The sequence below is a fragment of the Gopherus evgoodei genome, chromosome 9 (assembly GCF_007399415.2).
Source record: "Gopherus evgoodei ecotype Sinaloan lineage chromosome 9, rGopEvg1_v1.p, whole genome shotgun sequence".
NCBI classification, from domain to species: domain Eukaryota; kingdom Metazoa; phylum Chordata; order Testudines; family Testudinidae; genus Gopherus; species Gopherus evgoodei.
This window is the reverse complement of record NC_044330.1, coordinates 85,505,618-85,531,185: the sequence shown is the minus strand read 5'-3', so window position 1 is coordinate 85,531,185 and position 25,568 is coordinate 85,505,618. Positions and strand designations below refer to the sequence as shown.

Sequence of the window (25,568 nt, the reverse complement as noted above, 5' to 3'; positions counted from 1 at the left end):
CAAACAATCCACAGTTGTATTGACCATTGGACACTTGTAAGAGGTTTAAACTCTGAAGGTTAGATATGTGTTGTGGACACATCAGTCTCAGCTGACTACTCTTTCCAGTAATATTTCACATTGGCTTTTGACTAGAACCTCACCTTCTTTTCTTTTGTCAGTCTTTGTGAGAGAGCTCAGGAGATTTTTTTCCCCCTTGCAACTCACAGAGCATAGCTCCAGTCTGCACTAGATTTAAAGGACTAGAACAATAGGTAGGATAACAATCACTTGGGCTCTCAACATTCATTCTTTAGTGCATAAAATGATCACAAGATAAGAAAAAAATTTCCTCCCATCCCACCATTGTATAGCATCCACAGTTAAATACATTTAGGGGGACTGTGTCAGGTCTTCCCCTGAAGCATTCAGCACTGACCGTAGCCAGAGACCGAGTCTCAGACTAGATGGTCTGATGTGCTGATCTATTACATTGTGTCAGTTCCTCTCATATTTTACAACACTCAAAACCGGACAAGTAGCGAGGCCAGTGTTATTGTCCAGTCGGATTGCATTCCCAGCATTGCCATAGGGTCCTGGAAGAGGAAGCACGATGCTGGATTAGGAGTAGAGATAGAGCACTGGCACAGCAGAGACTCTAGGAGTCAGCTGAGCGAGCTACATTAGGTGTCCCTGTTATCACTACTCCCCATGTTATGCAGCTGTGGTAGATGGCACATTATTCACGATCTGTTATCCTGTTTTGAATTTAACAGAGAAGCCTCTACATTCCTCCAGTCTAGCAAGGACAGGGTGGGAAGCACTTACAAAAAATCTGTGTATAAGCAATACTCAGACTCCACGTATGCAAGAGAGATCCCCAAACCTGCCTGGCTGGGATTTCTTGGGCCCATCATACGAGCAGAAGTGGGTGACACCATTATCGTGCACCTAAAAAACTTTGCCAACCGGCCACACACGGTCCATCCTCATGGCGTCTTCTACAAGAAGGACTCAGAAGGTAAATGAGTCCCTGCTGAGTTGATTCAGTTTTCTCACTGTGAATTTAGGAGTATATAGGAAAACAAAACCAGCTGAGAAGGGGTCTTGTTTGGACTGGCTCAAAGCAGTATCACCTGGAAAACTGGCATAGTTAGGTAGGCTTTTAGCAATGCCACCGGAAGCAGGGTTATCGGGTTCCTAAGCATTACAGTACCACCTGAGATGGATGCACTTTTTCCAAACATGAACTCTTGAACAGAATGTCTACATTCCTTCCTAAAGAACACAGTCTTAGTAACACTCTCATTGCCTGAATACAGCAGCTGAGGATCAGCAAGCTAGTAGCTAATAAATGTTTATATTATAGAGCGATGCATATTTAGATGTCTTTAATGTGATGAATCTTGTAGGTGCCACAGAAATGATAGAATATGAGAACAGAGAATCACTGTTTGAAACAGTCCCAGAGAATTGAGAAAGGAACTATTTCTGGGGTACTGCAGATTTGATTTGAACTGAAACTTAGCACAGTTCTCTATTTTCCAATGAGAATATAAAGAAGCAATTTTTAGAACATGGGACCATGAGTCACCTTTCTGGTTCGGCCACCAGCATACTGGGCAAAGTCACTTAACAACTTTCCTGTGCCTCAATTTGCCCATTGGAAAAATGATGATTATATTACTTACGTGATGTGAATCTTAATTTGAAAGGTGCTACAGAAGTGGTAAAAGTAACTTGCAGCTGTCTGTGCTGTATCTAGTATGAGAAATGCAGTACATGTTTGTATGTTATATACTCTCTGCCAAAATTGAATGGATGCTGTGATTGCTCAATTATTCCAGGGTCCCTGTACCCCGATGAGTCCTCACAGGATCATAAGAAGGATGATGCTGTTCCACCAGGAGGGAATCACACATATACTTGGACTGTCCCTGAAGATCACAGCCCGGTGGCTGATGACCCAACCTGCTTGACTTGGGTCTACCACTCTCACACTGATGCACCAAAGGACATTGCTTCTGGGTTGATTGGGCCATTACTGACATGCAAAGAAGGTAAAACCTCAAGGGAAAGACAGCTCAGACACATACTGAAGACTTTGCAACGATCTCACTTATGGTACCGCAAGCAGTGATGCTTTGTTAGACAGCTCTCTAGTTCACGTGGAACTTATATGTAATCTGAGATAGTTCTCAATTTCTAGATTGATTCTAATTGTTCTTTCTTTGTGGTTTAGAGAGTTAGTATATTAACTTCTAAGCTCTGTGGATCAGTTCAAATGCACAAGTGGAAATTAGTGCAGGGATCTTATTCAAGACCCCATTTGTACATATTAAGAAAGAAAGAAAGAAAGAAAAAGAAAAACAAAGCCCTCAAACCTCCTCCAGACCCTACAGGATTTCAACAAGTGTGACAACACTATTGAAAGATTCAGGAGCGCAGGGGTTGCTGTAAATCAGAAGTGAAATGCATTGGAATTTAGGAATGGAATAGCAGGGAGTACTACAGGTCTACGGTGAGGTGCATTGGCACACCTCAGTGATAGTCTGGGCTGGAAAATCACTCATCGTCTCTCTGACCCTAGGAGCTCTGACTGGCACATCTCAAAGACGGCATGACGTGGACCTTGATTTCTTTCTCATGTTCTGCGTGATTGATGAGAACCTGAGCTGGCACCTGGATGAGAATATTGCATCATTCTGCACAGACCCAGAATCTGTTGATAAGGAAGATGAGGAGTTCCAAGTGAGCAACAGAATGCATGGTGGGTGTCACCTTTCACACTGGCTTTGCCCAGTCAGTCTATGCCTGGGGAGCTCCTTCCCTGATACCCCGAAGTGCAGTCTCATCTGATGTGTGCAGGGATAGTTTGAGAAGCCAGTAAGACCTTGTGCTGAAAGATGCCCCATCATAGGGGCAGCCATATCAGCACCATCAAAACAACCATAATTTTTGTCAGGGTTTTGGCTTTTACCTTCAGTGAACGTGTGGCCATTAATCTGACGTCGAGAATAAGATCCATGTTAGAAAATGATTTATGGAAGCAGGCTCACCGGGATTGGGCAGGAGAAGGGAAAGGTGTTCTGCTGAGACCTGTTTTCTGAATGTCCCATGTTTCTATAATGAGACCTGCAGGATGGAACTGTGAAACCTACCTCCACCCCCTTCCTGATCTCTGCTTCTGTTTCACTTGGTTTTACAGCTATTAATGGTTATGTGTATGGGAACCTGCCTGAGATGACAATGTGTGCTGGGGATCACGTGGCATGGCACCTCTTTGGGATGGGCAGTGAGACTGACGTTCACACAGCCTTCTTCCATGGACAGACACTCACCATCAGAGGCCACAGATCCGACGTGGCCAGCCTCTTTCCAGCCACTTTTGTTACAGCTGACATGATCCCCAGTAACAACGGGAGATGGCTTCTGAGCTGTCAGGTCAACAATCACCTGCAAGGTAAGGCACAGTCTGGAATCTGTCCTGTACCCTGTGGCCCCCATTCACTTCCCCACTGTGGCCCCTTGACACTACGGGATGAAGCAGACCAGTCTTGTGGGCAATGTCCCATGGTAAAAGGACTTCCCCTGCTGGGTAATCAATGGTTTGATCTGATGGCTCCTCCTATATTGCATAAAACTTGTGAGTTACAGCCATCCTGGTCTTTAATATGCAGGTGCAGCCTACAGGGATTACAGATGTGACATCTCTTGTTCAGAACTGAATATCACAGGACTGGAGCACCTGGTGGTGCTGCAGAAGGCGCTTTACATCAAAGTGGAGCACTGCATGCTGGGACCTGTAGTCTCTCCAGGCTGTACCTATATGGTACACATGAGGGTGGCTGAGGGCTATTTTTGTCCACCGACCACCCTAATGCAATGTCTTGTATTTATGGTAGGAACCCATGCCCGCTGGAAAAGAAAACTCTCCCATGTGAAGCAATTGCCTAAACGCTCGCTTCCAGCCATGCACAATTTGGGACAACCGGGCTCAGTGACTTGTGCAAAGGGAATGGGTGGTGCACTGTAGAAATAGGTCCCCTGTCTGCCTTCCATTCAGAATGGCAGACAGGAGTTAAGTGTGCATTTGCTTCTCCCATGTGCAGCTGGAATGGAAGCGGTCTATGAAGTCAGACAGTGTTCTCAGAAAACTCCGGAGTCCTCCATGAATGGGACAGTTCGGAAATACTATATAGCTGCAAAGGAAATACAGTGGAATTATGGACCCTCGGGGCTTGACCAGAGCACTGGGAAAAGTCTGCAGGAGCCAGGCAGGTAAGAGGGTTTTTGCATGCAAGGCACTATATTAAATCTGTAGCCATTGTCTGGAATACGAGCTTGACAGAAACTCTCTCAAGGAAATTTGGAACACCTTTTTCAACAGAATGGTTTAACATGCAATTCACATAACATACATTCACAAAGCTTCCAAGTGTCCCAGCATACTGTATGGTTGAGGGACACAGCGCAGTTGCCTCCAAGTTCCGTCTCTACTCACTGTACCTGATTTAGCAAGAAGCCTGCAAGTTTGATAAAAGAATATAGGTACGATTAAAAAAGCAAGTCTCGTGGCAGACACAGGGTGGCATAAGTGGACTACAGATTTACACTGAGCTTCCATCTAGCCTTCTATGTGAAATCTAGCAGCAAATGCAGAGCAATTGAAATGAAGAGCTCTCTTGAGAGTTTTACATACTTTCATTCCGAACAGCTGAAATAATATTTAACATATATAAGTGTGTTTAATATTTTCAGAACACATTGCAAATAGAAACTAATGAATTCTCACACCCATCCCTGGGAGGTGGTAAATGTCATGGCCATTTTTTACACATGGGAAAACTTGAAATGCACAGTGGTTAAGTGACTTGCCCACCACACACTGAGCCAGTAGCAGAGCCATGGTTGGATCTCAAGAGTCCCAGGCTCTGTGCTCTCTCCACTAGACTCTGCTGCTTCTCCTGGAGGGCACATTTTGGAATGCAGGGGAGGGGCTTAGTTTCTTTTCATTTCATGTGTGTTTCTTTTAGAGTTAGGATTGACACTACCCAAAACATCCCAATTCTCATAGTGCTTTCCTAAGACCTCCATGGAAAGTGTTGTTGAAGTGGTGTTGATTCAATAGAGGGCATCTTTCCCTTTGAGTCAGTACTGCAGTTTCATTTGGATATACTATTCTGTACATCCTGACCCCAAACTGTTGTACAGAATTGCTGTATAACTATTAAACAGCGTCCATGTTCCACCAGAGAGTGGGCCGCATTCCTGGGAAGAGTGAGCTGATCCCTACGTAAAGTCTGTCTATCAGTTTGTAAAGGGCTTTGTCACACTCCTGGATGAAAAGTGCTACCTAATGGCATTATTATACTTGGCACTGCTGGGTTTTCAAAATCAGAGGTTTTGACTCAGTTTGAAGGGCTGCAGAGCTGAGAGCTGCTGCTGTCACTGCCCTGATGGGGGCAGGGGAATTTGCCTTTTTGTAAAAGGACATGAAATTTGTTCTCTGTGTTTAGCTCTTCTGAGCAGTTCTTCAAGCATAGCACCAGCCGGATTGGGGGAACCTACTGGAAGGCCAAGTATGTGGAATATACTGATTCAACGTTCCGGGTAGAAAAAAAACGGTCAGAAGAAGAGACGCATCTTGGGATACTTGGTAGGGATTGTCTGGCAACATAAACCCTCTTACAGCACCTTCTAGAATGATCTATCAGCACCAAAAATGCTGATTGGCTGGCACTGTCCCATAATTCCTAGGAGTAATAACTTCTGTGGTGGAGGTGTTTCCTGCATGACATTACAATGCAGCTCTTTAGAGCAAGGAAGACCAATACTGGGGGGCGATGAGGTGATCTTGTGATTGATGGGGACCCAGTATTGTTCTGGCACAACCACCTTTGGAAGCAACCAGGAAGGGGCAAGGAACACATTATACCCCTATCTCTAACTAAACAATCATAGCAAAGAGCTGGTCTGACTGAGCTTCTGATTATGTGTTTCTGACTGCATCTTCACGACACAATGCAAACCCCACTTTCTGCTTAGAAACTTCTTCCGAGGAGGAGCTGGCAGTGCTCTGTGTGATCAGATAATGCTGAGACAAAAGGCGTGGGACTTGGAGAGCGAATGAATCATGCATGGAGGGGCACAGCATTAATTCCTTTGAATAAATTTTAGTACTGTCTATAATTTGAGCATTTGATGCCTAGATAATATTCTGGTGTGAGATACAACAGGCATGTGATAGATCAGAGTAGAGTAGAGTAGATGAGATGAGATGAATTAATAGATTGATTAGTCTGGCTGGTTGGGGTTAGTTCTCACAGAGGCCATTAGGGAGACGAAAGGCCTGATCCGGTCCCACTGAAGTCAGTGGAGCTTTGGTCATTGATTTAAAGTAGGATCAGGGAGTTGTGAGTAGGAACAGGACAGAAATAACTGCACCAGCTAAGGAGAAGGGGGTAGCTCTCCCTCTCCCTCCCATTTAATCCCAGCCTTTTGGGCCTGGAATAACCACTTCACTGAATTCTCTCAGTCAAACTTCAAGCTATTTTACCTTAAATAGTTCCCCCATCCCTGCCCTGAATGCCAGTCTGCCCAAAGGGCCAGCAGTCCTACTTAGCATGGCCAAAACCAGAAAGCTGGTGCTTCTGCTATGCCCATTTTTGTTAGTCATCTGTGGCTGTGAACTCTGGGTAGAAAATGGCCATTGATAACTGGATAAAGCAGGCTATCTTGGAAATCACTTCATTATCCCCCCCCCACTCTCTCTCTATGTGTAGGTCCAGTGATAAAAGCTGAAGTGGGAGACACTGTCTTGGTGACATTTGCTAACAAAGCCTCTTGGCCCTTCAGTATCCAGCCCCATGGTGTGCTTTATGGAAAGAAGTGGGAAGGAACGCTGTACCACGATGGTTTGTTATTTCATCCCACCCCCTCTTTCTAAACTGAGGCAGTGACAACACCTGTGGTATGGTTCCACATTCTGCAGTCACACCTCATTGGGTAGTGGTCCTCTCCAACCTCACTAGCTGAGCAAAGCGAGGCCTGCTCGGCTAGTGTACCATGAGTAGTGGGGCTGGTGATGCAGGAGGGGATGTTCTTCCTTTTGACCTATCACTGAACCACTGCCCAGCATGGCACCACAGAGGTGGTGGTGCTGGAGGTACTATCTCTTGGAGGAGAGATGAAATCATGGTGCTGACCATTTCTGGCCCCTAAAGATCCCATGACACTTGTTTCAAGAGCAGAGATATATCCCTGGTCACACTGTAATTTGGGTAGCTATATTCCACCTACCAAAATTCTCCTGAGGATTTAATTGGATATATTTTTTTATTTCATGCCATCAGGCCCACTTCTGTCATGATACCTACAATAAATTTGCCCACACGTATGTCCAGTAATATGTAAATATGCCCCTACTGTATTTCTGAGACATATAATGACTGCTCCATTCTACCCCGGAGGTGGCTGTCCTTTGGTGGTGAGTGAAATGAATCACAGTAGCAGATGACACTGAAATGCTGCAAAGCTTGCAAAAGGGGCTGTATGCATGAATACATATCAGCATCTTGTGTTTTAAAGGTCTGTCATGGAATGGGGCTTCCGTTGAGCCTCTCAATAACTTCACATACCACTGGACTGTACCACAGCACGTTGGACCCACTGCCAGTGACCCTCCTTGCCTGACCTGGATGTACTCCTCTGCGATAAATCCCATCCGAGATACCAGTTCCGGCTTAGTGGGCCCTCTGGTAATCTGCAGACCTGGGACTCTCAACACTAGCAACAAGCAGGTACAGTCAACTCTCCCACTGCAATGATTCAGGCTCTTCATCCTGTGGTGAAGAAATAACTGGAGACAGGAGACCCCAGTAAAACCTTAGTAACTGAAATATAATTAAAAATACATGGGTGAGGGAGGCCCACAGATTAGAATAAAAGCTTCTAGGCAGAATATCTGCGCTGCCTCAACCATGCCGACATCATGCATCAAAGTGCCTTATGAGAGAAGCCTAACACATTGGATTCCTGGGATATTTGACTAGTCTTTGACTAATCTAATCTTGGGGTTTAATTTAAGGGGAAGGGAAATGTTTTGCATTTAGGTGGATTTTGTCAAAATTCTTGGTCTGACCGTATGCTGACAGTTATGGGATTACACAGTGATACATTTGTTCTAATATATGTAGGGCAGAATGCCCTATTCTTTTTCTTCCTCTTCTTCCTATTATTAATGAGAAGTTATCATAGCATTCCTTCTCAGATCTGAACCTTAGAGTTCAGAAAATGAGATACTAGCACCTGAATCCTCTAAGCTTAATTACCAGCTTAGATCCGATAGCCCTGCCACCACCCAAAAATATAGTGTTTTGGGCACTCTGACCTCCCCAACCTTCCCTGGGGACCCAAGAACCCAGATCCCTTGGGTTCTTAAAACAAGGAGAAATAAACCATTCTCCCACCTTTCCCCCTCCCAGAATTTCCCTCCCTGGGCTATCCTGAGAGATACTGATCCAACCTTTTAAATCACCATACAGAGAAGCATCTCCCTTCCCTTCCACAAAGAGGCAAACAGATTCAAGGAAAACAAAGAGAGATTCTATCTCTCCCCCTCCCATCTCCCTCCCACCCGTCCTGGTGAGTAATCCCAATCCCCTGGACTAAAACAAGGGAAACAAAACAAAATCAAGCAGGTTCTCTAAAAAGAAATCTTTTAATAAAAGAAAGAAAAAGTAAAGAATTATCTCTGTAACTTCAAGATGTAAATATTACAGGGTCCTATAGCTTACAGACACCAGAAAGAGACTTTCCCCCCAGTACAATACAAATCAAAATATTTCCAGCAACTACACATATAAAAGTTAACCAGCCAGATCCACAGTTGCAAATAAAGAAAAACAATCAAAAAAACCTAAACTGCCTGTTTTTACTTACTATTAGAAAAGAAATTTAGAGAGCCTGTAGTAATGTCTGGTCTCTCTCAGACCCTCCGAGAGAAGAACCCACAATGGACAAAGAACACACACAAAAACTTCCCTCCACTCAAATTTAAAAGTATCTTGTCTTCTGATTGGTCTTCTGGTCAGGTGTTCAGTTCCCTGCTTGTAACCCTTTACAGGTAGCAGAGACATTAACCCTTCACAATCTGTTTATGACAGAAGTGTGTGAAAAATTCACCATAAAATTGAAAATACTTAAAATCATTTTCATGCTAAGTTGAAAACAGTCCCGTTTTTGCTAAAGGTTTGTGCAATTTTTGCTTGAAAGATGGAACATTTTGAGTTTCAAATGGAGCTAGGTTCTACTCTAAACTCAGCCCATTTTGAGAAGAACTCAAATGAGGGGATGATTTTACACAAAAAGCACATAAAATGGGTGGTGTTCTGCAGGCTTTTGTGATGTGGAGATAAGTGAAATCCTAGGGCTGACTAACACTTTCCCTTGGAATTTAATGAAGAAATGGTCATCACTTTTGCACAGGTGTTGCCAAGGTAGCACAATGAGTACACAAGGGAACAGGAAGCACTGACAGCACTAAAATAACAGGCCCACATGTGACAAACGGGGGGCAGCAGAAGACAAAACTAGCTGCATGATTGTGAATACATTGTAATGTGGATTGGGGAGTTGCTGGTGACTCTGCGAAGCAACTGCTTTAAAAGCCTCCCTTGAAGATCTTGCTTTCTGGATCAGAATGATGTGGCTAAACTAGATGGAGTTCAGAAGACAGCAAACCTGGTTAAGGGGCAGGAGAGTTTGATTTTGAGGAAAGATTGAACTATGTATAACTTGGCAGGTGGAGGGGAGATTATAATGATAAACTATTTACAGGTATTTGAGGGTGTGTACATAAATCCTAGTGTCAAATATTTAAGAGTGGTCCAAGGAGGTATTACTAAGAATAAGGGGAGGAAACTGAGCAAATGGAAATTTTGGCTAAATATCAGCAAAGCTCTCCTAACAGGGAAACATAGTGTGTGGAATAGGTTCCTCAATAGAAGTTGTGGAAGTCTCATTGCTTGTCAGTTCAAACTGGACTCAACACAGTTTTCAAGGCTTGATGGTAGGAAACAAATCGGGATTCTGATCTTGTATTAGGGAGGAGTGAGGTGGGCCCAGCTCCAGACCCTGCATAGTGGAGAGTGTTCTGATTTTGACCCCATGGAAACTGGTGGGGAGTGTCCAGCACCTGAACCTATGGATTGTGGAGGAAAGAGAGAATGACTTTTCAGTCTGGGAAAAATTCAGATCCCTTTACTCATGCTGAGAAGCACCTTTCTGCACATATGGTTCCAGTGCTGCTCTGGGACCACTTGTAAAGTAAGTGCTACTCAGCATGAGTAAAGAGATCAGCATTTGGCCTCTAAGAGGTGGAAATGGACAACTTAAGAAACAAAAAATTAGAAATTGCCATCATGCAAAGCAGCCTGTACTTTAACAGTTAACGGGTGTGGGTGATCTGTGTGTTTTTAAAATGAATGACCATTATTGTGATTATTATTGTAGAAGGGGATCGACAAGGAATTTTACCTCCTGTTCAGTGTATTTGATGAGAACCTCAGCTGGTATTTACCTGCAAATATGAAATACTATTTGAGAACGGAAGAAGCTTTTGTGAAAAAGGATGAATGCTTCAAGGAGTCCAACAGGATGCATGGTATGGCCCTGTGCTCTCTCTCTTACATAGACAGTGAGGACAGAACTATGAGGCGTGGGTCCATCTTTAACTGGTCCTAAAAACTCCGGAATGGTCCTAAAAACTACTGCCATGGCACCTAAGGATCCCAATACCGGCACCTTGGACATGCCATGGGGGATGGGGGAAGAAAGAGAGAGAGAGAGAGAGATCAGGTGGACTTAGGAATTAAATTTCTGATTTGCATCAAAGGCACCTTTTTTGATAATTCTCTACATAGCAATGTCTTGGAGAATGGGTCATGGGACATGAGGTCCTGCTGTATCCAAAAGCATGACTCAAGCAAATACCAGGGGTGAGTTGCTGGTGAGCTGTACTGAGGAGTACACAGCAATATGCAATTCCCATAGGTTGCCCTACATTGTAGGTATGTGTGTACAGAGGTCACCTCTTAGCTAGTGTGTAACTGTGTGGTTTTAATTCTTTTCTGTTGCAGCGATTAATGGATTTATGTTCTATAACTTGCCCAAGCTGGAAGTATGTAAAGGGGACACTGTGTCTTGGCACTTTTTGGGTCTGGGCACTGACACAGATGTGCATGGAGCTGCATTCCAGGGAAACACTATTCAGATGAATGGGATGAGGAGAGATGCAACCAATCTGTTCCCTCACACGTTTGCTACTGCCCTCATGCAGCCTGATCATGAAGGTAGATGCCTGCATAACTTCTCTGATGACCAATGAGCTATCTCAAATGTTAATATTTGTTCTCTCATGCTGATTTGTCTACAAGCGGTGTCAGAGTTACAGGACGAGCTGCACTTTAGACCCCTTTCACTTCCTCTTGAGTGCACCCCTGCAGGGACAGCACCAGCTTCCTGCCCCTCACTCTGGGTGGAACCACCCCGCCATACCATTAATAAACTAGATCTTTGGGCTGTAGCACTCATTTCCCAACTATCTTAACCTGACAGGCCCAACTGATTTTGACACCAGTCAGTCCTCTCACTCTGGCAGCCTGTGACAGGATAAATTTGCAGTGACACAGAAAGAACTTCTTCAAAACAAAGTACTGATTTGCCAAAAGGAACACTGCATGTAGGAAAATGACTTAAAAACAAAAGGTCACATAGGCATCTTATCATACCTAAGCTTAGCATCTCCAACTATAGCTCAGGTAGGTCCAGTTTATCCCAGACCCCCTTTCTGAATCTGAGGGTTTGTTTTCATCCCTGCAGACCCTCTCACTGTGTCAATCCTTCCTTCCCCTCCCTTTCTGCAGGATGAATCCTTTAACTGGCCGGTGTCTTTTGATCTCTCTCTTTTCACGCTTGGCAAAACAGCTGTGTAACTTTGTTGGCACCAAGCAGGTAGTTTCTTTACAGCCAATAACTTGGCTGGTGTGTGAGTGCTTGCTGGGATGTTCCTTACCTAGGCCATTGTTTTGCCTTCCTGCTTGGCTCCTCTAACAACTCCTCTCAATCTGACCCCACAGCAAGACACACATCATAAAGAGACACACAGAGGTATGTACCATATTCATACAAAATAATACAGCTATTTCCCGGTTCATCTCATGTAGTAAGGAAAGGACTTGCTTAGCTCTTTAGAGCTGACCTTTTTGCTTATGATGCCTCTAGGCACTTTTGATATCTACTGTCAGACTAGCAACCATTACCAGTCTGGGATGAAGGCGCGTTACTCTGTCTCAAAGTGTGGCAAAGGGGCACTTGCTCCTGACCCCCAATACGAGGAGGTGCGGACGCACTACATCATGGCACAAGAGGTGGAGTGGGACTACTCACCAGATCGCAGCTGGGAGCTGGAACACCACAACATCTCTGGGCAGGAAAGGTAAAGAGGGCACCTTGGGGAAACCTGTGGCACCTTCAGGCAAACTTTGTAAAACCCATTCAAACGGGGGAAGCAGCTTTTTACTGGAGAGAGCCAGACCTCTGCTGATTGGATGGATACTGGCTGACCATGCCATGGTATTGCAGACAGCCCTCATCGGGGATTCGGGGGCCCATTATCCCCTTTAATCCAAATGTTGGCAGTGTTTTTCCTCCCTGTATTCTGCAGCTCCCTGCATATATGTATGTGAGAGGGAAATTCTGTCTCTGTAGCCCATTTTCATTACTGGCTGCTCACTGGTGCCAGCTGAGGTGGTGGTTTTTTGATGCAAACATCTGTCCACCACCAAATAGACTGTTCTTCCCCTAACACCCTTCATGTAAGCCAGCGAGCAGCCACCCCTCATAAGGGAGTGCGGTAACTTTGATCACTATCATCCCAAGACAGATTCCAATGGGTGGCTTGGAAGTGTGTGGCTCTGTATCCTCTTGCCAACTTCCAGAGCCATTCAGCTCCCTCAGCTGATGTCATATGAAACTGGGGACTCTTCGGGGAGGAAACTGGTTCAGTTAATAAACCCTCTGCCCACAGAGAAGTGGTGTTTCTTTAATGCAAACAGAGCAGTGTTAACGTAACACAGCACTCTGCATTTCTCAGCTATGGCAACCAATTTCTGAGCAATGAGAATGGACTTCTGGGCTCCAAGTACAAGAAGGCAATTTACAGGGAATACACTGATGGGACATTCAGAATACCCAAGAACAGGACCAGCGATGAGGAGCATTTAGGGATATTGGGTAAGCAATTATTTGAGTGGTGCATCTCTCACTCGGACAGGGCTGAGACTTAGTCCTGAAGAATGAGCCAAGGAATTGGGACTTGTGAGAACTGGCTTGGCCACAGTCACACAGCCAGTCAGAGGCAGAGTCAAACCCAGCTCTCCCATCTGTTCCCCCTCATCTGTGCAATAGGGGCAAAGAGTCCTGTGGCACCTTATAGACTAACAGATGTATTGGAGCATGAGCTCACCCACGAAAGCTCATGCTCCAATACGTCTGTTAGTCCATAAGGTGCCACAGGACTCTTTGCTGCTTTTACAGATCCAGACTAACATGGCTACCCCTCTGATACTGTACAATAGGGATAAACCCTACCTTTGCAAAGCACTTTGAGAGCTATAGATGGAAATCTCCAAGTGCGAAAGAAACCCCTCTGTGTAGCATCATTAAAGAAAAACCCAGGCACCGTGAAGCAGAGGAGCATGCTGTGGATTCTTATGAGAGTCTAAGGAGGCAAGAGCTCCACTGCTTCACTCCAGGATATTTCAGTACAGGACAAGCAACGTGAGGTAGCATATCCAATCTAAAAGAGCAGGCTATGGCTATGAGCCATCATGATTTCAGGCCATTTTACACTGTCAGGTGTGATTAAATCAGACCATTGGATGATGATGATGAATCATTTGCATTATGGTGGCACTCAGAGATCAGAACTGGGTCCCACTGTGCTGGGCACTGTGCTCATAACAAGGCACGTTCCCTGCCTTGAAGAGTTCACAATCAGAGTTTTCAGGATCGTCTTGAATGTGGGATTAACTATGATTCTTTACTTTGGGGAAGGGATACAGTGATGAATAATTCACCTCCCACCCCTACGTTAAAGTGATTTCAAAAAATGATAGAGAGAAATACTCTCTTTTGGCCATTGATGGAAGCCGCACTCACAGTGTGATCTTCCTGTCTCAAGGTCCTTTTATCTGGGCAGAAGTTGGAGATGTCCTCAACATTGTGTTTAAGAACAATGCTACACAAGCCTACTCCATTCATGCGCATGGGGTACTGGAAAGGAATGATGGACAGGTGGAAGCTGCAAAGCCTGGTGAGTCAGTAGTCAGCTATTTGTTGGGCTAACTTCTGTTTATATGGCAATGATGACTCAACCCATTAAAAAGACCCAGCTAGGAGAGAAGAAGTTATTCTGGTGTGTTTGTTTTAATGTGATAAGTAATTGGAGCTGAATAGAAACCAGCTTTTCATGTTCAGTGTATTTTTATTGTTCATCTAATGTACTGGCTTGGCAGCCCTGGACAGTACCATCCTCTCTTTAGCCACAGAAGGCACACGACCTGGGTAGTGGCAGTGCAAATTTCCTCCTCCAGGTTACTCACCATCAGTGCACCCCTACCCTGCAGGGTTCATCTCTAGAAATGAGAGGGAGTGTGACAGAGTGCCGAGATGGAGCTTGAGCCAGCAATCTGGCCACTATTAGCATCAGTTAGGATCCTCTGGAGAAGGCCTGAGTGATCTGGGGTGTGCCTGATTATTAGGCTCCACTAGGACTAGAAAGCTAATGGGCTAATTAGCCCATCAACAGGCAAGCAAGGACTATTTCTCTGCAAGGGCAGGGGGACGGGGAAATCACTGGAAGGTCTTCAGAAGCTCTCTTTGCCATTGCAAGGTTCCCTCCATCACCGAGGCTGCCAAATCCCTACACCATCCATTTGAAATGGATGCAGGCAAATCCCAGACAAGCCCCCAGTTGTAACTGGGCAGTATGTTACACTCCCACCTTGTCCACAAACACAGTCCTCTCTGAGACCCTCTTGCCTGTAAACACCATCAGGTAGTTTACAATGTTTTAATCCCTCCATCAGTACATAGCAGTGTCCCCACTCTTTTGAACTGTATCCCACCTTCTAATCCCTTCTCCAAAATAGGAGGGATGTTGACAGGGAAAGTAAGGCAGCTCTGCTCTTCAAATGCCCTTTGTCAGTCTTACCTTGCCTTCTTTTTCTCTTCTTCTCTTTCTGCCTTCCTAAACTCTTTTTAAACCACTTGTCTATTAATGGGCTAATTAGCTCATTAGCTTCCTAACCCCAGTGCAGCCTAATCATCAGGCACACCCCTAACTAATCAGGCCTTTGCCGGGAACCTAACTGGTGCTAATAGTGATTGGAGTGCTGGCTCTCCATCCCCCAGCACTCTGGGGACCAACTAGTGACATTGGGCTGTGATAGTGTTCTTTTATGATGTGGACAACTGTCTGCTAGGAACTGCTGAGACCACAACTCACTTCCCTGCACAACTCTCACTCAAGGTAATAACTTTTGGTCACTGCCACCATGAGCTTGACTGGAGCTGGCATCTCATAGGCTCTGCATCTGGACTACACAGCCCCTCCACGCCATCCAGACTCTCAATCAGCTTCTATTTTTAAAACTGTGTATAGTATATAACACAAAGTTGAATCTGAATGAGAGTGGCATGCACCTCTGTGAATATACTTAAAAGCTTCCAAAGGTCATGCCGAGTCTTCCAGGAAGTGAGCCAGAATTTCCCTGGAGAACGCTAATCCTGGGTGATTCAGGTAAAGGTGAGGTGATTTTCCATAAGTTGGGGTTCAGATCCTTTTCCACTCCCCATCCCCATCATGCCACCTCTTTTGTTTGTAAGGGGAGGAAAGAGTCTCTAGTCTATTGTTCACAACCAGGGAAAGAATCTGTAATGTCCATGAGATTGCCATAATATTGCTCTTTGGGGCAGGCATCATGTTTTTTTTCTGTGTCTGTATAGCATATAGAGATCCTGGCCCTGGGCTGGGGCTGCTAGTTGCTGCTGTAGTACAAATAGCAACTACTACTACCGTCACTCCTTTTTGTCTCTCAGGTGACATTGTAACTTACCGCTGGGATATTCCTGAAAGATCCGGTCCAGGACCAAATAATTTTGTCTGCGTTTCTTGGGTTTACTACTCTATGGTGGATCCTGTAAAGGTAAAATATAGTTGGAATCTTAAAATAAAACAAGTTAGAGATGGAAAAGCCTCAGCGATCATCTATACAGTCTCCTAGGAAACAATCAGGGTTGTTCCCTGTAGGATATATTTTAGAGTTTGGTCCAATTTAGAATGCGATGTCCCATGTGATGGAGCTTCCACCATTTCCCTTAGGGAGACAATTCAACAGGTGAATAGATCTCATTGTTGATCTTGACATTAAGCCTAAATTCTTCCTTTCTTAATATAGTCCCTCATAAAATAATTCCTCCCACTCCTTGGCATTAACATCCTTCAAATATTTATACGGTGTTATCACATCTATCAGGGAGGAGGTAAGGCCATTCTGCACTGCCATATAGAGCTGGCCAGCTATGGAGCAGATGCATGTGCCTTTTAAGGGGTGGCTTAATGCCCCCATGTACCATCAGTAGGAGAGTCACAGCTCCATGTTGCACCCAATGCACAGCAGTAATTAACTGCTAACATCTGGCCCCGCAGTGGTAGTTTCTGTTAACTATTTCCAATAGAGCATATTTCACACACAGGATTGATTATTCAGTGGCTTGCAATGTATTTTATGGAGCGTACTGAAGGGAGCAGCAAGCCAGGGTGCTGAATGGTAGTGGAGCTGTGTGCAGGAGGGATGGGAGGAAAATCCCCATCTCTGAACACTTCCGACTTTCTTCTCTTTCCTATTAGGATATATTCAGTGGCCTGATAGGCCCCCTAAAGGTCTGCCGTAAAGGGGCGCTGGGCTCTGATGGGAGGAGGAAGGGCATCAACAGGGAGTTTGCACTCCTCTTCTTGGTTTTTGATGAAAATCAGTCATGGTACCTGGAGGAAAATGTGAAAACTTATGCACATGGGAATCAGAGCAAAATCAACCTGCAGGATGAAGAATTTGTGGAAAGCAACAAAATGCATGGTGCGTGGCCTTCACTTCACATCTTTTACTGGGCCCCATTCAGAGCTGCCTTTGCCATTTGCATGGGCCTAATTGACAAAGGTACAGAGATAGGGAGAGACAGTTCTGGACCTTCTGGCTCCTTCTGGCCCTACTACCAGAATTAGAAATCCAAACAGGAGCCATTTCCTTTTAGAGTTGTAGGTGTTATTTAAGATTGCTAAATTGTGTAAGGTACATTGTGCATTGGCTGACAGAAGCCTAATACACAAGGGCCTGATTCCTGCTGAGTGCTTCCTTTGGCTTTAGTGGTGCTCAGCACCACACAGAATCAGGCCCTGTGTTGCTGCTATTAATGTGGCATTGATAAGGCCCCAATCACAGATGAATGAGGTGACAACTAGTCATTACTATTATCCAAGCAACAGCAATGGAACAGAAAATTACAGGTGCCAGAAGTTTCCGGCCTCACAACATGTCTCTCCAGCACATAATCTCTCCCACTGCCCTCAGTGGAGATTTCCCTGTGTGCTGCCTTGCTTTATTATGCTGATCTTTCATTGTTTTGGATCCTTATTTCATTTGCAGACAAGGTGCAGCTCTCATTGTTGCTGTGCTAATTGTGAAATGAAATCCTACTGAATAGCAATTTACAAATGACCAGCACCTCAGAATAATGTACGACAACATATAGTATGCTGGAATTTGACTGTTGACGAGGACCTGTAATGTTTCCACTGCTCAATAAGTGCGTGGGCAATGGACTTTAAAAATGTGTAACTGCAGTTAGGCTACAAAGACCATATTTACATGGCCTGATCTTTAAAAGCACTGAGCTGCTTCTGCTGCCTTCAGCTCTTGGAGATGGAATGTTCTTCAGTAGTAAAAGCAAAAGAGCAGGAAGGAGGAGAGTTCTGAGATTTAGCCAAGCTACATCACTGACATAGCATCCGCTTGGGACAAGTCACTTGACCTTTTATGACTCAGTCAACCCAACTGAAAAGCAGGTGCAGTAGCTGAGTTGGGAGGTGACGGACAAAACATCAGGAAATCATGCTGTGGGGGAATCTCACAACAGAAGAGACAAATGTCTGATTTACTTGACCCTAGTTGAGCTTTGAAAGGTTTATCCTGCCTTGAGGGGAACTGTTTTTGCACTGACATGTGAGGTCCTGATCATCCACATCATTCTGCTTTCTCAACACATTGTCTACCCCACAGCCATCAATGGGAAGCTCTACGCAAACTTGCCTGGACTGACCATGCACCAAGGAGACTGGGTGAACTGGTACCTGCTGGGAATGGGCCAGGAGATCGATGTGCATACAGTCCATTTTCATGCCGAGACCTTCACATACAGGGTGAGAATCTCCTGCTGATTGCAGAGCCCAGCAGCAAGGGAAGGCTGGGGCTAGGGCTGGAATACCATTACATTCATTTGACCCCTTAACTAACTTCAGGCAGTTGGATGTGTTTGCAGCATTGTAATGTAACCAGCAAGAGGAGATGATTTTACATGCCCAAATCAGACCCAGGGGATCCCAGTATTTGTTGATCTCTCTATCTAACCAATCTTAAGCTTAGGCTTTAGCAGGCTACATTCCTTTTCCACTTAGGACCTTGGAATTACTTTTGGTAACTTTTTGTTACAACTCTTAACTACTGTAGCATCAATAAGGTTTCCAGGTCGTGCCCCCCAGATCCCTGTTACTCTAGACCAGAGTTCTCTAAAGATACATGAACCATTGCATGCTAACAGACCCCTTCCCTTTTTGACAGAACGGCAAGAGTTACAGGGCAGATGTTGTGGATCTGTTCCCTGGGACCTTCGAAATGGTGGAGATGGTGGTTGGGAACCCTGGAACATGGCTGCTTCATTGCCATGTGTCAGATCATATTCATGGTGGTATGGAGGCACTCTACACAGTCTTACCAAGACCAGGTAGGGAGAGAGCAGCAGCCATCTCTATGCAGTCATCTTCATAAATAACTTAAGTGTACTTCCAGATAATGATAATACTTAGTACTTATACTGCATCAAAGTCTTCTATATATACAGTAATTCACTCACTAACTAAAGTATTATTAACTTAAGCTGCTCCTTGTTAACACCATATAAACAGTATTTGGGGCTAATAAACACTTCGGTCCCAGAGTTTACATGGCCCTAGATATTATTATTAGGTTTATGTTGTTGTCTATCCTGGAAGCACTGTCCATTGATCCTCCAGCTATTGTTATTAGTAAAAGTGCTAGCTACATTAGACATGCACAGTGAAAGTGTTCTGATCTAATCACAAAACATTAGAAGCTATTTTGTGATGAACAGTACTTAAGGGCATCTTGTCATGCCTTTCCCTTCCACAAGTTATCAAAGGATCGTGTACCCCATTGGTGTCTCAAGAGCCCTATTTGGCTACCCATGGTGCCTGAAATTAACTGAGACTTGGGAGTGCAAAGGTGCTCTCCTGCATGGAAGGAAGGTCAGAATAAGAAAAAGAAAATCTAGCAAGTGCTGAAAAATACTCACCATGTTTTAATAAAGTCAGTGTCTGAGTTGGAACCAAGGAAACAGCCTGAAGTAGTACGTGGCATTCACCACAGAGACATAATACAAAAAAAGGATTAGGAAATGGATCTTTAGAGGCAGATTTTGCAAGGACATTCTGCTTGGCCTCTTTTCTTTTGAGGAACAATTTTATGCCCACCATGAACTGTGGACATACAATTACATCTGTAAAAATGGAAGCCATTGTTAAGTGTTATAATAAACCCTTCACATAACACAAGAATCAGAGGTCACCCAATGAAGTTAACAGCCAGCAGGTTTAAAACAAACAAAAGGAAGTATTTCTTCACACAATGCAGAGTCAGCATGTGGAACTCGTTGCTAGGGGATGTTGTGAAGGACCAAAGTATAACTGGGTTCAGAAAAGAATTAGATAAGTTTATGAAGAATAGATCCATCAATGCTCTTAGGCAATATGGCCAGGGATATAAGCCCTTGCTTTGAATGTCCCTATGTCTCTGACTGCCAGATGTTGGAACTGGACAGTAGGGGATGGATCACTCGATAGTTGCCCTGTTCTGTTTATTCATTCTGAAGCATCTGGCATCAACCACTGTTGGAAGACAGGATATTGGGCTAGATGGACCATTGGTCTGACCCAGTATGGCCATTCTTATGTTCTTATAATTAATATTTGTTTTTGTTATCTAGGGTCTTGTTCTAACTGTCCAACTGGTGCTGAAGCTGGTTTCCACTCCTTTCTACTAGCCTTGTGCTGTAGGGGTCAGAAATGGCATCACCTATTAGCATGCATTGCCTTCTACAGGCATTTACAACAGAGTTTAGAGAGAGGCTAACTTCTTCAAAAGCACCTAATTGATGTAGGAAACTAACTGTCATTGAAAATCATTGAGACTTAGTCACTAGGTGCTTTTGAAAATTGTACCCAGGATAGATAACAATAGCCTTCCCATAAAGTCTATACTGATTGCTTTTTTCCTATGCAGCATAACAATTCATCACTAATTTGTCATTCTCTTTCAGAGACAGTGTCCATGATCTTAGAGACAAAAAGAGGTATGATTTGCATTACACTGCTGAAAAAGCCTCTTGCATTGTGTGTAGGGGATAGTGCTGGTTGAACTTACCCTACAGACAGAAGATTTGGATCAGGTTGGATCAGATTTGGATGTGGGGCGGAGGCGGCACAAGAAAACATATCTCACCCCATTTCCATGTGCCTCTGGGCTGAGGTGTATCCACGTCCCAGTCTCCGTGTTCCCCAAGTATAAATATGGGGGGAGTGGTGTTAGTGTGTGGGGTATGACTATAAGCAATGTGATTGGTGGGGGGGTGGGCTCTGCCTGCTTGTGTGTTTCATCAGTAGAATTGCTGAGGATCGAGAGGTTATGGAGGAGGAGCATGTCTGTGCTTAGTTAAGACAATCCAGCAGATAAAAGTGACCTGCAAAACAAAGGATTTGTACTCTTTTTGCTTCTTTGTGACTGCTTAAAAAGAAGGCTTGAAAGATTTTTGTTTTTTAAAAGGGTGTTTTTCCTGTTCTGTTATACATTAGAACTTCTTACTTTATCTACCTGGCAGACTGTGTAGCAACTTGAGAGCTAGTGAAATTGTAAACTCACAAGAGCACCAAGACTGAGTAAGCAAGGGTGAAGAAGAGTTCATTCAGATTGTCTAAACCTCCTTGAGTTTCTTTTGTTTTCAGTAAGACCTAATTAACTCAAATGATAAATGAACAGCTTGGAGAAAGATAGCCCTTGTTAAAAATTCAGCACCCGCAATCAAGGTGTGAAAACTCACAACACACATGCTCTTAAATCCACTTCTCTAACAATCCAGGGGATAAGAGACTCAATATTTCACACAAAACCCAGACAGAAAAACACTTAAACATCCCACCCATGAAGGTGGTCTTTAACGATCACAAAGAAGCAAGGAGGGCAGAAGCCCAGTGCTCTGCAGGTGACCTTTGATTATGAGGTGTTTTGAGTATATTCTAAATGGAGATTTTTGACTCACTTGAATCATCGTGCTGGATTGTCTGAGTTTCTAGCTTGTGTTTGGGGAGGTTTTGGTTTATAATAGCTCCAAATATATCTGCTCTATGCAGTTATTAGATTGAATTGCCTTTCACTTCAGAAAGGGTCAGCTCTTCTTCTTGCATACTCTTTCCTGTGGTTTCACAGGCCTCTGCACCACAGGCATATAATAACTTCCAGCTGGAAGTTACTGTTTTGCAGCTCTCACATTGTGTAAGATGTTCTTGCACTAGGAAGGAGTGAATTATCTTGGCTGTGCTGCCCTGTGCTTGAAATGACAAAGGAGCAGAGTGAGATGATTAAAAAAAATATCAGAGGTGCTTTAGCACCTGTTTTCATTTTTGCTTTGCATTTTCTGTACATCAGGACTAGTAATAAAAGTGGCTTTTTCGGAATCTCACTGTGGGTGCTCCTCCCTCACCAAGGAACCCGCTTGCTTTACAGAAGCACAGATCAATCACAGAGTTGGAAAGGGCATTTCAAGCCCTCAGGTCTCATATACTTTAAGGCCAGAAGGGACCATCATGATCATCTAGTCTGACTTCCTGCACATCACAGGTCACAAAATCTTGCCCACCCACTCCTGTAATAGACCTATAACCTTTGGCTGAGTTATGGAAGTCTTCAGATCATGATTTGAAGACTTCAGGTTACAGAGAATCCACTGTTTACATGGTTTACATCCTGCAATTGACCTGTGCCCCATGCTGCAGAGGAAGGAGAAAAACTCCCAAGGTCTCTCCCAATCTGACTTGGGGGAAAAGTCCTTCTCAATCCCAAATATGGTGATCGGTTAGACCTGAGCATGTGGGCAAGACCCACCAGCAAGACACCTCGGAAAGAATTCTCTATAGTAACTCAGATCCCTCCCCATCTAGTGTCTCATCACCAGCCTTTGGGGATATTTGCTGCTGGCAGTTGCAAATCGGTTTACACACCATTCTAGGCAGTCCCATCATACCATAAACTTATCAAGCTCAGTCTTGAAGCCAGTTGGGTTTTTTACCCCCACTGCTCCCCTTGGGCTGTTCCAGAACTTCACTCTTCTGATAGTTAGAAATCATCATCTAATTTCAAGCCTAAACTTGTTGATGGACAGTTTAGATCCATTTATTCTTGGGTCCACACTGGTGCTTAATATAAATAACTCCTCTCTCTTCCTGGTGTTTATTCCTCTGACGTTTTTATAGAGAACAATCATCTCCCCTCAGCCTTCCTTTGGTTAGGCTAAACAAAGGTCAAATTCATGCCTCGCATAGTGCTGTCTTCAACGAGGTTGCACCTCAGATAAATTTGCCTCTGAGGCTAACCCACTGAACAGAGAACAGAAGGATCTCCCACTATATTGCATTTATCATGTACTTATTCATCTGCACAGGTATTTCAAGCTTCAAACTCGTATAAAGTAAAAAGAGGCAATTGGGGTGAGGATAACTTCCCTTGCTCTGTCAACCAAGCCCAACAGCTTTCATATAGACACATTTGTAAAAGTCTCACTCTTCTTATAAATGACCACAAGAGCCCCCAAACTGAGGGACGCTGTCAATGTCAAACATTAGCTTTATTTCCCCGTTAAATGTACAGTATGTATTTTCCTGTCCATTTCTTCCAGAAAGGAGCCTAAACATCCACCATCACAATTTCTAACATTATCTCAGGGAAATAAATTGCTTGAACCAATGTTTTCTGAAGTGATTCAATAGAACTAATAGGGGAAAGAAGTATTTAAAGGTTCAGAAGCATCTCACATGAGCTTCTTTTAAAATTGCCTGCTACAGGGAGTTCATTGAAAATTGACACCGAGTTGCTCTCCCTCATCCCTTTTCATACTGCATCAGAATTACTACACTGAATATATATGGGCCAGCTCTGTAGCTGGAATGAATGGACAGAGGAGCTCCATTGTCTTCAGAGGCAATTTAGACCTGCTGAGGATCTGGCCCTATATTTCCAATTTCTCCCTCCCGTCCCTGCCAGCATTTCAGAGCTATCAAAGAATATTTTCCTTGCTCAAAATGAGCACTGAACAGAGGAGAAATAGAAAACCTGTCAGGAGTTATAGGAGTAAGCAGTTAATTTTATACCAGTCTCAAGCAGCTACCTGTTAATCAAACCCCTGGTCTACAGTTCTTCACACAATTAGCCAAGCAAATCTTGCTTCTCAAAAGTTTGTCACACCCTGGCAGGACAAAAGCAGCAACAGCAATATTGGAAAGCATAAGATCTTTAATGGCTCACCATGGTCATTTAGCTACCAGGGCCAGTGACTTGGCACAGCAGCAAAATGATGCAGGATGAGTCTCGTGTACTCCTTGGGCAAGTCACTTTGCCTCTGTGCCTCAGTTTCCTTATGTGTAAAAAGGGGGATAATGATACTTGCTAATAGGGATGTGTGAGTTTTAATGTGTGAATGTTTGTGAAGTACATTGAGATCTTTGGATGGAAGGGTTTACAGAAGGGCAAATTGTTGCTCACTCTGCAAATTCCTTCACAGCCTAAAGGATGAGGGACCTGTGGGATTGAGCAACAATTGATAGGCCCCTCCCATATATTGAATCTCTCCTTCCCTTCTACTCCCCTTTCTCCATATTTCTCAGATGCCCTAAATTGTCTCATTCCCGCCCCCCAACAGTCACTTTCTCCTTTCGTTTGCTCTCAGAGACCTCTCCTGAGGATGAGTCCCATAAGGTCGTTGTGTTTGGGGTTAAGATGGCTCAGGAGCAAGTGGAGGTCACAGTCATCGTTCTGGCTGTTGCAGGGATTGTGCTGTTCCTCGTTGCCAGCTTCCTGCTGGGTATGATCATCCGCCTCGAGAGGCAAAAGAGGTTAAGACGCAACAGGAGGTCCATACTGGATGATGGATTCAAACTCATGTCTAAAAACAATCAAGTAATTTAGGAGTTGTGTAAGGCCTTTTACCCACAAGCATGGAGCACAAGCCACTTCATAAAGCCAAGCAAGGAGCCCTCAGCACTTTGTCAACAAAAATTCCTCCCATGAGCGTTCCCCTTTCAGCTAGCTGAAGAGGGGCCATGGGAGTGAAAAGGATCTCCAAGTGCCTTCCTTTTCCCAAAGGGGGAGAAGCAATTATGAAGACTTTTTTCTCACAGCAAATTCTCTCTCCACTGAAGCAGCCTCACTTGCTTGGGTCTTCTCTTTCTAATGAAGGAAAGAATGAGGAGACAAAAGCTCTCAGGCTGAGTTCTATCTTTGCCCAGCTGCCAGAGTTGGGCTGGACATGGTCTCCCTAAATGACCATGAACCATGATCTTACACTGAACCCAAGTAATCTGAGGAAAAAGATAATCGTTAGTGTTTGTGAATAAAGAAAGATGAGAATAGATAGGAGAAAGCACTTTATCTGATTTCTCTGCTTTTTATGAGAAGCTGAAAGAACACATACAGTATGCTGTGTCACAGTGTCTAAGGAGATCCATCAAGAACATAACAGTAGCTGTGTTTCAGCCTTTGGCACTGCTGACACATCACAATGCATATGCATGCTACAGGGAACACATCTGAGTATCAGGCTTTCAAGGGTTTACTATAAGTGGTTGGGGGTGGAGCTTTTACACATGCTGCAAAATGCCTTGACAGTTCCCTGCATTAAAACTGTTAATCTGTAAGTGTAAATTAAGTGCAATATTTAAGGGTATGGCTACATTTGGAATTTCGGAGCGCTGCCGCAGCAGTGCTTTGAAGTGTGAGTGTAGTCGGAGCGGCAGCGCTGGGAGAGAGCATGTAAACCACATCCCTTACGGGTGTAGCGTGCAGCGCTGGGAGCCGTGCTCCCAGCGCTGCTGCCCTGATTACACTGACGCTTTACAGCGCTGTATCTTG

At 44.2% G+C, this 25,568-nt stretch overlaps 1 protein-coding gene across 3 annotated transcripts in view; it reads left to right on the top strand.

The window, feature by feature from the left end:
• Positions 1-25,360, top strand: part of HEPH (hephaestin) — a 33,393-nt gene extending 8,033 nt beyond the window's left edge. For all 3 annotated transcript variants that reach the window (XM_030574772.1, XM_030574773.1, XM_030574771.1), the window contains 19 exons: positions 756-1,000; positions 1,827-2,039; positions 2,570-2,749; positions 3,188-3,442; positions 4,092-4,260; positions 5,499-5,638; positions 6,765-6,896; positions 7,570-7,781; positions 10,495-10,645; positions 11,121-11,333; positions 12,265-12,478; positions 13,136-13,275; positions 14,225-14,356; positions 16,144-16,250; positions 16,955-17,180; positions 18,381-18,520; positions 18,939-19,101; positions 20,713-20,745; positions 24,388-25,360. In XM_030574772.1, the coding sequence (XP_030430632.1) occupies positions 756-1,000; positions 1,827-2,039; positions 2,570-2,749; positions 3,188-3,442; positions 4,092-4,260; positions 5,499-5,638; positions 6,765-6,896; positions 7,570-7,781; positions 10,495-10,645; positions 11,121-11,333; positions 12,265-12,478; positions 13,136-13,275; positions 14,225-14,356; positions 16,144-16,250; positions 16,955-17,180; positions 18,381-18,520; positions 18,939-19,101; positions 20,713-20,745; positions 24,388-24,626 (3,304 nt within the window). In that variant the 3' untranslated portion in view covers positions 24,627-25,360. The remainder of the gene's footprint in view (positions 1-755; positions 1,001-1,826; positions 2,040-2,569; positions 2,750-3,187; positions 3,443-4,091; positions 4,261-5,498; positions 5,639-6,764; positions 6,897-7,569; positions 7,782-10,494; positions 10,646-11,120; positions 11,334-12,264; positions 12,479-13,135; positions 13,276-14,224; positions 14,357-16,143; positions 16,251-16,954; positions 17,181-18,380; positions 18,521-18,938; positions 19,102-20,712; positions 20,746-24,387) is intronic.
• Positions 25,361-25,568: the final 208 nt, after the last annotated feature.